Source organism: Falco naumanni, chromosome 3, assembly GCF_017639655.2.
Source record: "Falco naumanni isolate bFalNau1 chromosome 3, bFalNau1.pat, whole genome shotgun sequence".
In the NCBI taxonomy this organism is placed as follows: Eukaryota; Metazoa; Chordata; class Aves; order Falconiformes; family Falconidae; genus Falco; species Falco naumanni.
The window spans coordinates 84,998,236-85,011,006 of NC_054056.1; the positions used below are offsets into that span (position 1 = coordinate 84,998,236).

The 12,771-nt window shown below is 42.4% G+C and overlaps 1 protein-coding gene across 2 annotated transcripts in view; it reads right to left on the reverse strand.

The window, feature by feature from the left end:
- The window catches only part of ZNF704 (zinc finger protein 704), a 98,951-nt gene that overhangs the window by 18,892 nt on the left and 67,288 nt on the right, over positions 1 to 12,771 (reverse strand). For both annotated transcript variants that reach the window (XM_040586221.1, XM_040586222.1), the window contains exons 3-6: positions 10,270 to 10,373; positions 4,898 to 5,130; positions 1,346 to 1,446; positions 11 to 272 (exon numbers count right to left, since the gene is read on the reverse strand). In XM_040586221.1, coding sequence (XP_040442155.1) covers positions 11 to 272; positions 1,346 to 1,446; positions 4,898 to 5,130; positions 10,270 to 10,373 — 700 coding nt within the window. The remainder of the gene's footprint in view (positions 1 to 10; positions 273 to 1,345; positions 1,447 to 4,897; positions 5,131 to 10,269; positions 10,374 to 12,771) is intronic.

Below are 12,771 nucleotides of genomic sequence, written 5' to 3' on the forward strand. Positions count from 1 at the left end.
CTAGTGTTACCTGATAAGCGTGGTCCGTGTGTACGAGGTAGAGGTTGGTAGGAGCTGAGCGGCTCAGAGGTGTCATCAATTTAGTCTCAGTTTTGGCACAGGAAGTTTCAGGACGGATTGTATCTTGGGTGGGAAAGGAAGGAGGAGATGCTAAAGATGGAGAGACTGGGGAAAGACTGCTTAAGCCATCTGCTACCGAGTCCGTGTTGAGCCTGATTTCTGTATAGTAAAAATCCTCCTCTCCATCACTGTAGTCAGACTCTCCTGCGCGTCTGTATCAAAATAAATAATTGATGACCGATTAAATGAAACAAGAACCCCAAGGTAAATTTAAGTTGTAGAAGCATGCACAAATATATTCATACTATTAATAAATTAGTATTCCCAGTTTCAACCCTACCTACTTTATCAGCATTCTGGCTGCAGGGAAAGGGGAGAGGAAAAGAAAGTCATCTAAGTCTGAGAGGAAAAGAAGTAGGATTAGAGGGTTTCTTTTCCTCTCAGTGTTTTGAGAGAGATTTTCTCTGTTCCTGATAGCCTCACCCTTCACAGCCTAAGCCCAACAGCAACTACTATGACTTTGCAAGACTCTCTGGAGATCCACACCAGAATACTTCCTCATGGTCCCTTTAATTTTTAAGCACTGTGTAACACAGACTTACACAAAGAGATGTATGTCCACATACCTAACAGGTGAAGACCATGAGTCTCCACTGTAACTACATGAGACAGTTAGGTTACTCAGCATATTGCACAGGAGATTTCAGTTGCAAAGTAAAGCTCTGAAACAGGCTTATGTTATACAAAATTCATTCACTTTTGCTTCTAGTCCAAGTAACATACACATGGAATTGCAGCTTCAGCTTCTTTGTCTTAGGTGTTGGGGTTTTTTGGTGTTATGGTGGGGTTTTTTTGGCATTGACTCAGAACCATCACAAGCACCTTATGTGAAACAAGACTAGTGAAACCGGCTACTAAGAAGAAAATTAACTCTATCCTAGCTGAAACCAGGACAAAAGTATTCACACAAGACCCTGAAATGTGCCATCTTTCACACAGCATCAGCTTGGATGTGATGTGCAGATAGCACACACAAAGTAAATGCCCGAGTTGTGCAGCTGTTAGGGAAGTGCAGTGTGAGCTTCACAAAAGTTCAGGAAAGAAAGTGCCTCACTGCTGGAAGACATTCTCATTCACCTTGACGCACTACTCTGCAATTTCCTCAGAAACCTAAGGACCTGAGACAGAGAAGCCAAGGACAACCCAGTTCCTCCCCCCAGCCAAGTACGACTCCTCCCTTTCTATACCAAAATCCTTTACACTTCCAAAGAGACTGCTCTCTTACCCAAGGTGAATGTTCCGTATGTGTTTCTGAATCCCTGCAGCTGTGCTCAGTACCTTCCCACAGTTTTTCCACAGGCATTTGAACATCACCTTCATGGAGTTCTGAAAATTATTAATAAAGCAACATTAGCTGTAGGAAGATAGAAAGAAAACCAAACCACCCAAAACAAATACACAACTACAGAACACTGTGAAGGTTCAGAGCCTCTAATTCCGAATTTGTAATGATGTAAAAGTCTCTGTCCACCAGTGTCATCCTACTGAACACAACAGAATCCCAGTGAAAAGCTGCAGGAACAGTTTGTGACAAAATACCTCTCTCCACTCTTTGGCATGGCTTTTTCATTTGCCAGTTCCAGTTCTGTCTCCCCACTAAAGAGGTAGATGATGTATCAACTTCGTACATTTCTTTGGAGTCTTTCAAAGAACAGCTGATGAGGACTTCTCATTTAATGCAAGGCATCTTCTTTAATTAGGATCTTCCTAAAGCTCTTGTGAAATTTCTGCTTAAGAATTTTGCAACACACAAAAAATACTGTGCCAGAAAACCGTAGCTTCTGCTATGACAATATTCACCCACAAGTTGCCAAAACCTGCTTTTATTTCATTCAGACGCTGCTTTGACCCTCACTTGGACAAGAGAATGAGAAGCTATCTGGCTGTGTTCAACATTTTTAAAAGGATGTTTGTATAATCTTATTTTAGTATTCTTGTTATATTTTTTAATGTACCTTCACTGGCCTAAACTGAATTGTCATTAATTTAGACTACAGCCAACAAGGCTATAACCAGCCCAATGTTTAATATTTTGAAGACTCAGGAGAAAAATAAAGCACACTATATGGCAACAAACAACACCAATGTTGCAGAACTGTATAGATTTTTTAAAAGCTAATTTTACCCCCCAATTAAACCTACTTTATAAATTTTAAGTAAAAAAAAAATAGTATCTAAATAATTTGTACATGTCAAAAATATTTTTTTCTACTATTACAAAACACAATATTAAAGAAAACATGAGGAAGAGCTTCAAAATACTGTCTTCTTACCCCATAATTTTAGTTACATGTAAGATTAAATGAATATATTCATACAAAGCTCAACTGAAAAGGGAATAAGCACATCCTTAGAGTCAAGTATAGGCTTCACTGTGTCTTGAACAAAAGTTGACTTGCTGCTTTCTTCAATTTGGATCCTTTGCAACTGCATGCCAGTAGACGGTAAGTTTCAGCATTTGCTACAAAGACGATGATTAGAATGTAATTTCAAAAATCTCTGCTGATGTGCTTTTTAAAATACAAGTTGATTGTAGTAGCATGTTCTCATAGTTACTTGGCATTATAGCAACTCCTGTTTGAAAGTAGGGATGCTAAGGGCTTTCAGAGTTGAGGTACCTGATCATATCGTTTGTATGAAAACCTTCTGCTTTCGAATAAATTGTACATAAATTCCCTCTATAGTTTTTGATCTGATAATACAACTACCATTCAAAAAGATACAGAATTCTTCTTTTCCTGAAGTTAAATATAATCTATCTAGCACTTTTGATAGATACGTTTCTTGCTTTTGTAATACTAAACACTATCATCAGCTCAAAACCCCAGAACCAACCATGAACTATAGCAACAAGAAGACCACCATGCTTATCATTTACATCTTAGGAATTCTGGTACGACATCATGAACACCATATGCATCTTCAAGAACACAGAATGATTTAACATCAATCTCCAGTTTGATGGTAAAACCAATCTCCTAGCTCCACTGAGTTTTTGACTTTATTGCCAGTGCTAGTGAATCTGCAAAACCCCATGTATTTAAACATAACCAAATGAAATCTCACTCAGTAGAAATAAAGAACATAAATCATGCTTCCACTTCTGACTAGTCCAAAAATTGCCTCATCAGGCTTAATGTTTTATTTAAGAAAATAATGGAACATAAATGGCTTGGTGAGGAATAACTATGTTAGTGGAAACATTTAAGCAAACAACTTTCTTAACAGGAAGTGGTTGCTAACATGGCATTTTCCAAACATGAAATGGAAGAAACTTTAATGAGTAAAAGTAACATTACCGATCACTCTATTTTCATGTTTATTCCTTCTGATTTTTGCAGCCCTGAAGAAGAAATAACCTGAACATTTTTATTTCAGCTTCTAAAGGTGTGAAAGGTAAAGTACCACACTGGGGCCAGAATAAAAAAGCCTGCAGGAAATGCAGTTCATTTATAAAAAAAAGTTCGGCGGGTAATAATATTTATCTAAATTAAACATTTGCCCTACAGAGCAAAATCCCTGCAAACCAGAACAGAGAGTGTAACAGATCTGTGGTGGGTACAAAAATAGAAATATTCAATGACAACTTACAAAACAATAAAGATGGCAGCTGCAAACCCATCTGTCTCACCACAGCTGAGCAATAAGAGTGATGCTAATAAGCTGAACTTTAAGAAATAAAAGGCAAACCAGCACACTTCTGCATTCCCACTCCTCCTGTCCCACACCTGCTAAAATTCCCGCTGTCTTTAGGTTAACAGTCAACTCTAACTTCTAGTTTAATATAACAAAGGTGTTCTCCAAAATATTTGTTTTCCTTTTTAGCAAAAAGCACAAACATTTTACACCCCTCTCCAACAAGCAAGGGCAGAACAGTGTAGCTCAGCAAATAAGCAACTCCTGGAGCAAAAGGATAAATCTGAATAGGTTTAAACAATAATTAAAACTTTTAGCTGGTGATGAAGCAATTAACTGTCTCAGACTGAGCCAGAAACAAAGTCACTAAGGAGAATAAATTCTCTAGTTTTTCTCCTTACAAAAAGCCCTTTTTCATCTTGCTACGTAAAATCTGTCCTCTTGCGTTGGGGAGGGAAGGAAACTTGGACTACTGCCATCTCTTTGTTTTGTTCTTCAAGAGAAGCTTGCTTACTAGTGTAATGGTGCTTTTTTGGTGTTAGTTTCAGATTTTTTTTTTTAATGCTATGTTTTATTTAGTCTGCTTTTGCACTCCTACCGAGGATAAATTTGGCCACTGCTAATACTGTATCAAAAGCCATCAGGTTTGATCCTTCTCTCCTTTTTTCATTCCGTATGCTTGCACAGAGAAAGCTTCACAGTATTAAGGTATCTGACATGCTGTCAGACAAACAGCACTTTCAGGGAACAAGAAGTATTAAGGCCACATCCAGTTTCTGTGATGACATGTATAAGCTGCCTGTTGCATCCTGCATATAAAGAATTTGCCAAAGTAAGACAGAAATCCCTGGAATGGCCAGAGGCAACACCTTCTGGAAATCACTCTAGTGTTTTCTGAGCAGGAGGCTCTGTAGAACCTCACCATCTGCCCGCAAATATGTGGTGCTGATGGCAGCATGTGTGTGCAGTAGGTGACTAGGTTGAGTGAGACATAGTGGCTAGGCTAAGCACCTATGTTAACTGGATGCCAAGGAGCGAAACACATACAGAGCTGTTTGGGTGACCTGTTCCCTTCTCACAGTAAAATAAGTCTACCAACATCCTATTTGCCCACGGGTATGGAATTTAACATGAGGCTAACCTTCCTCTTCCTAGGAATGGGCTCATCAAAGAGAAGGTTGCTTGTTTCAGCTTCATCAATACCATCATCTGGCTGGGAAGGTGTCCGAAAAGCTTTGAAGCTATCAGCTGACAGAGGTGGAGATGGGGTGGATGGGTTGGACTGGTCACTGGGAGCATTCCAGCTCCAGTATCCACTGCTGCTGGTACTAGAAGGCACAAATCCTCCTTCTTTCCAAGATCCATTCAGGGATTCTGTCAAAAATAACAACAGCCATTATTACAACAGTTTTGTGCTTGGGCTAAGTAGCAATTTTATCTCATGCTTAGATGCCACGTTGGTAATGAACTGTACATTCAATAAAGGAAACCAAAAGCATTGGATGTAGAGAGAACAACCATATCTATGCCACTGCACACAAACTACATATTCCACACTTGATTTTTCCGTTGTGTTTTTTTCTTTTTTTTTTAAACAAGAATTTTTCTAAAAAGAAATGCTCAGTTTGGAAAAATAACTTGCTCTGGAGCATAAACCACAATAAGCAGTCAGATCTTGCATGCATGATTAAGGTAAAGCATTCAAATACATCCTCAACTTTCAACAGGAAGACATGACTGTGGTGAGGCATCAGAGCAAGTGCCAAGCCACCACATGGCCAAGAGGAGATCCCCTGGGAAGGGGACATACACTCTGAGCCTCAGGACACTCAGATCTACAAAAACCTGATCATCTTCCCATTACTAAAACAGCAAAGAAAACCATTACTATACTCTTAACTGCCTTCTCATAATCTCCCAGCGCACTTACCTCTGCCTCATCTGAATCTCTAAATGAGGTACCATGTATCCTTGGAAAGATATCCCTTTTTCTTCATACAGGTGTATCATTAGGCATCTGGTTTCAGAAGTGGGATGCATAGATGCTGGATCACCTCCATACCTGCTCGTTGGAGGAACCCCCTCCTCACTGCAGCGCTTTCCCTGACATTAGGTGGTAAGCAAACACTCAAACTAACAGGTTACTCTACAACATGGTGAGTGGGAGTAACAGCACTGCTTTCACAGTCTGAGGCACAGCTTGAGCCATGTTTCATGTGCTGAGGTCCTCAGCATTAGACATTGACACACCACTCTTTCCAGTCCCTAAAGGGCTTTTGGCAGGAGAGGAGTACGTAGGTCACCAGCTCAGCAAAGGTACGGCCCAAGCGTGTCCAATGGTGCAACCATGGGTGGCTCTGCCTGAAGCTTCAGGTTCTCACAAGAGCCTGGGCACGTGCTCAGGGACGGTTTAGGTGCGGTTTTGCCCTAACTCAAGCATTGGAAGCTTTTCCCAATGACACTATAGGTGCCCAAGTACTGTGCAACACCAGACTTCGGGAGTTGGCAAGCAAGTAACATCTTATCGTTCATGAAAAGTTATTTAAGTGTGAGACTGGAGTCTTTTCAAGTCAGTGCCTGCCTTTAAGAGTTCTGCAGAAGTCACTCCTTCATTCCTTCTCCATTTCTTACAGACAGAATTAACTCATGACATCAGCAAGAAAATAATGTTTACTACTTGCTACCAAAAGCTTAACCCCAAACCAGTCAATTTTTACTATTTTCCTCCTAATGCAGTTGGGTTTGGACGAAACCCTTAACAGTTAACACGAGCTGCTCACAAAACAGAATCCAGTGCTCCATCACGTAAGCACATGCATAAAAATACCCCCTTGCACAGGCAGCAGCCAAGTCCCTGCACTTACTGATCAGGGCCACAGAACATAAATGGAATCATCCCTCCCACCCCCCCTAGTTTTCTCTTTGGAAAACAATATATACATTTCCGGTAGCTAATAAATTAACATATGAGAATGTCATGTTTTGGTTCATGATTACAGCCTTCATGTGGCTGTAATGGAGGTGGGGTATGTTTCTTTTACATATTTGTACTTTAGTCTTGTGCCAAAGCCAAGAAGTACATCTGGTATCAACTTGCGACCTTAGCATAGCTTAACATTTCCTTTTCTTCAGAAAAACAAAGGAAACAGCACTCCTTCAACTACTATTTTCCGACACATTTATAGCGGTACTTTGTATTCTCATGGTTTACAGCTTCTCCCCACCTTGCTGAGGAACAGATGTAAATCAAGAACATCTTTAAAGTAGTATGGAAAAGAGTGAATGAGATTGACAACAGGAAAAATAACAAAAACTAGTTCTGGTTAATACTAACAAATCTGTCCATGTAAACAAGTTTAAAATATAAATAAATGTGATTTACTCTTATTTTGGGGCTCTTTTCACATTGCTGGAGTTGCATGAAACTGAACCAGACCAAATATTACTCAGCTGCAGTGAAACAATGGCTAAACTCTGATCCAGTTTATATAGGTGATCATCCCCAGTAATTCCAGCACAGATCACATTTTAATATTAATGCTAATGTTTTGGGGCTGTTTTTTTTTAACTTCTAGGCAAAATTCCATTTGTTTCAATAAATGTTCCTTCAACTATACAGCTACTTACTGCCCTTCTTTGGAAAAGAATGTAGAATTAATTATTAGTCCATTTGTGGCTCCTATTACTAAGATCAGAGCCCAGCTTTACAACACCGAATCAGCTTTAAATTATCAAATCTTACTTAAGTCTTCAGTATGTCTTCACTCAGGCAAAACTAAGATATTCAGGGAGAAAGTGCCCAACAACAGCTTCCAAATCTTGTCTGTGATTACCAAAAACACATGAATTACTTTTTCAGGCTAGTCTTCCCAGATTTTGGGAAACAAGCAGGCAAGCTATGTGAAGAAATATCAAAGAACACTCAGACTGCACGAAGAAATATCAAAGGCAGTTAACAGCTACCATTTACCTATTAAAAATTCAAAAGGGCTTGTTCAGAAGATTTTTTCCAATTGACGGCTGCTAGCTAATATGCACTGCTGCTCCTGACAAGTGTCATCTGCTCAAACTGCCTGAGGCGGCAGATATTGCCTTGCCCCACACCGGAGCAGCTCCCTGTGACCAGGGATGCAACGTGGGACAGGTGTGTTCCTTGGCATTGTGGGTTTGCATGGCAAGGTTCTGGTAGCTGGGGGGCTACAGAGGTGGCTTCTGTCAGAAGAGCCAGAAGCTTCCCCCATGTCCAATGGAGCCAATGTTAGCTGGCTCCAAGACAGACTTGCCGCTGGCCAAGGCCGAATTAATCAGTGACGGTGGTAGCGCCTCTGGGAAAGCTTATTAAGAAGGGATGAGGGAGGCGGGGGGTAGGGTGCTGGGGGGAAATCTGCACCAGAGAGAGAGAGGAGTGAGACTACGTGAGAGCAACAGCTCTGCAGACACCCAGGTCAGTGCAGAAGGAGGCAGGAGGGGCTCCAGGGCCGGAGCAGAGGTTCCCCTGCAGCCCATGGTGAAGCCCACGGTGAGGCAGGCTGGGCCCTGCAGCCCATGGAGGTCCATGGTGGAGCAGATCTCCACCTGCAGCCCATGGAGGACCCCATGCCAGAGCAGGTGGGTGCCTGAAGGAGGCTGTGACCCCATGGGCATCCCACGCTGGAGCAGGTTTGTTGGCAGGACTTGTGGACCCATGGGGAGAGGAGCCCAGGCTGGGGCAGGGCTGCTGGCCGGGCTGTGACCCCGCAGGGGACCCACGCTGGAGCCGGCTGTGCCTGAAGGATGGTACCTGGTGTGGGGGACCCACGCTGGGGCAGTTCGTGAAGAACTGCAGCCCGTGGGAAGGACTCACGTTGGAGAAGTTCATGGAGGACTGTCTCCCATGGGGGAGACCCCAGGTTGGAGCAGGGGAAGAGTGTGACGAGGAAGTTGCAGCAGAGATGTGTGATGAACTGACCACGACCCCCATTCCCTGCCCCCCTGCGCTGCTCTGGGGAAGGAGGCAGAGAAATCAGGGATTAAGTTAAGACCGGGAAGAAAGGATGGGTGGGGGGAAGGTGTTTTTCCGATTTGGATGGTAATAAATTAAACTAATTTTCCCAAAGTTGAGTCTTTTTTGCCTGTGACGGAAATTGGCGAGTGCTCTCCCTGTCCTTACCTTGACCCACAAGCCTTCCATTACATTTTCTCTCCCCTGTCCAGTGGAGGACAGGAGTGAGAGAGGGGCTTTGGTGGGCACCTGGCATTCAAGCAGGGTCATACCACCACACTTGGCCACTCCAAATCCCTGCCTGGCAAATCAGCACAGATCCATCTTCATCTGTGGTTTCGGCTGTGAGGTGAGCAGCTGGAGAGCAGGTATGTTTTTACCTTTCCCTTTCCCTTCAACACTGGAAAGCACACAAACAGGAGCCATGTGTGTTCATGGCCAGAATTCCAGCTAAATGGATAAAACTTAAGATTTTCTGGAAAAAAATGGAAAAAACACACTATTTGTTCAAAAATCTTTAAAGCTGGAACATACGGTACAAATTCCTTTTAAGAACGTCATTCAGTAGATCACCCCTGCTTCCATGAAGAAATGTAAAGACTACTTCCCTATTCATTTGCATCTGTAAGTATTCCTCAAAGTCCTCAAGATTATTTACAGTAGAAGGGCATCTAGTGTCTATTTAACAGTATGAGTAAGAAAAGCCAGAATCATACAAATAACGCTGAGATATCCTAACAAGGGTGTTCTAAATTAAATAATTCCTTAAAATCTAATGCTTTTAAGAACTCTTGTTTTTAAGCACTTGTTTAAAAACACTTGTAACTCCAGTCAAGATTAATTACATTAACGCATAGATTAATTATACTTCGTTAGCGATTTCATTATTACGGCTAACTTTTTATATTTATTTTTATTTGTGTGTCTTCTGCTATATCATGAATGGTGTAGCCTTCTAAAGGGATTACAGATTTGATGGTAGACCATCAGAGAGTTACAAAGGGCACAGGAACTGAGGGTCTAATCCTGCATCAGCAGAAACAGACCTGTTGCTGTACAGACCGCTACTGCGCTGCCTCTCAGTTGAGGGCTGTGATCTGCAAGTGCTTTGCCTCATCATATTGTTGCGTAAAATCTGATCTGATTTCCATGGGCTGGGGACAAGAACAACTGCTGTCACGTTCACTGTATATGTGCAAAAGCAAATAAGCTGTTGGGAAAATCAGCATTTCAGTGAGGTCAGGAGACCTTCCACAGCACTCATCTCCCATTTATGAGATGGGGTATCTCAAGTTTCATAAACTGGAGCTACTCTACAGTTACAGAAAAGGTTTCTTCTCGTTTCTGCCAATGCTTCACCAAAGACCGGCGCTAGGTCAGAGCAAAGCTCAGTATGCTGGTCACTGCCAGAAGACAGCCACTCACCCTTCGTCCCCCACCACAGCCACAACTCCTGGAAATAAGCCCCCACATACAGAGCCCTGGCACCCCTCCCCTGCAGCCCCTGCCCAGGCCCTCCTCGGAAGGCTTACCGTTGGGTCGGACAGGAGGGCTGCGGACCAAAGGGCTGGTGGATAAACTGGTGAGTACCATAGCTGCTGTTACTTTATCCATGTCAAGTTCTTCTGAAGATTTTCTGAAACAGTGAATGGGAGACAGGAAACACATCAGCAAATATTTAACTTTTTTTTAGTAATTTTTTTTTTAATACCAGCCCAAACCCTACATCAGCACGACACAGTAGCAAAAGCAAGCCACCAAATACAGTGCTCAAAGCTTTTGTGTATTCTGGCAACCTGAGCATATCAAGTGGCTACTTTAAGCGAACCAGCTCAGTATAAATAGGAAAAGCAGTGAGAAGAGAATACATCTTTGTATAAAATTGTCAGTATCACTATGACCCTTCATAAGTTTGACTCTGTTCCTCCCTCGCCGCCTCCAGAATTTCAGCTATTCATGTTCTAGGTGTGTACATAAGAGGTTTTTTTCTTGGATGAAGACACAGAGGTGCAAACCCAAATAAGATTACTAGTAACATTAATGTCATATACTACTCACTGTAGGGTGAGGAAGAACTATGAACTGGAGCTAAGGGATACAATTTTTTCTTTGTTGCTTCTGCTTAATGCTATTAACCTTCCTGTACTTTCTCTGAAAGACCGATACTAAATTTTTCCTTGTCAGATGTTAAACCAACTATTTAAAATAGCACACTGGCAGAAAACCAGGGGAGGGGAGGGGAAAAAAAATATTTTTTTTTGCAGGTGTGATAGGCACCTGAGCCAGTAAGATGGCACAGTGTGAAGAGAGGGACCCATTGCTGCCTTAGCTTGGTCTTGCTGGAAGCCTGCCATAAGTCAAAGGAGAGGGCATGAGCAACAGGTAATAAGGGAAGGGAGGGCAGCCAGCTTTCCAGGGGAGTGAGAAGAGGATTTGGAGAACAATGGATGTTGGCAGAAACCAGGCTTCAGTGACCCATCGCTAAAGGAGTCACATTTTCTTTAGACAATGGAGGATTCACTTTGTCTGTAAAAATGTGGATACTATTACTTTTTCCACCAAAAGTAACCTCTTCCTGACAATGTAGAGTTTCTGAAGAGTGCACATACCAAAACAGAACTACTAAACCCACTAGGTTTAGCAGACTTTTGCTTTTCATCCTTCAGGGACAGTGGAATCAAAGCAGACAGCTTCTTGTAAACGTTTGCTTTCAACCAAAGACTGGTCATCCAAGACCATCTTCTCATTTACTAGAGACCAAGTTAAATTTGTTCTTACAAAGGACACTTCCCCGCCTCGATTCTGCCTTGTGGGGTTTCTATAATTTCCTCTGTGACTTGCCAGGATCTCTATTTAACTGATCAGGTCGAGTCTTTATTTAAAGCCCAATACAAGAAGTGTTCAGCTACCTGATGCTTTCCATCAACTGGTGATTGGTAAGTCACCAAGAAGAACAGGACAAGCTGGCTGCAATCCCCTCTCTAGAATCCCATTTCACCCATCAGGTGAAAGGCTCACGAACTGGCAACTATGCTACAGTCAAAACCTCTTGATATTTTAGTGAACAAACCTCAGACTTGAGGTTCACAGCTGCTTTATGGATGATGCAAGGACCCATGCAGGTGCCAATGAACACTCTCCCATGCCACACAACAGCTTAGCTCTCACGACTGTCTTTTGCAACGTATCAGTGCCTGGAACCAAAACGCTGATGACAGTACCTGCTGCATTCTGTTTATATCCATAGAAACCCTCCTTTCCTTCAGCCAAAGCTTTTGCAAAGAACACAGCAGTCATATGCTCATCATCAAGTACTGGAAATATCTTGGATACCTGCTATAATCAGCCAATACCTGAATCTGCCACCCATCAGGTCCGTCTGCAAAGGAGTATTTCACTCAGAATGCCAAATTCCTTAGGGCTCAGAAGACCTTTCCTACGGGATGACACGGAGATGCTACATTTTCTGGAGATCAGCCCTGCCAGATGATTTTCCAATTACCCAATATCCTAGTACGAAAGACCACTCACTGAGAAGAATTCAGCTGCTCTGTAGTCCACTCCTGCAAGACTACACCGACTGTCCCTACTCCTTTATCCAGCTGTGGGTGAACCACTAATATTTGCACTTTGGCAACATATGAGGCCAAGATGACCACAGGTTCCTGATATGCTGGAGAAGCTGATCCCCAGTGTCTGCAATCAGCCCTCCCAACAAGGCTCTTCTGTGTGTGTGGCAACAGGACTAATATGCTCCCATCCAGGCCTCTGCAGAATTGCCAAATCACACTACAGCAGTTGTTGCAAGCGTTTGCCAAGTTGGTGCCAAGATGTCAGAGTCTACATCTAGAGATAATGCCAAAGTTCCTCCAAACAGTCTATGATTTTAACTTCTTCCAGCTCTTCTGTCTTGATGGTTGTCCCCCCACCACCAATGACTCAGACTGATGCTCTGAAAAACTAACCTTTGCTCCAAATCATTTTGTCAGTAATGCCCCAAACTGTCAGCATTGGCATCCATGTCTAAGATGAAA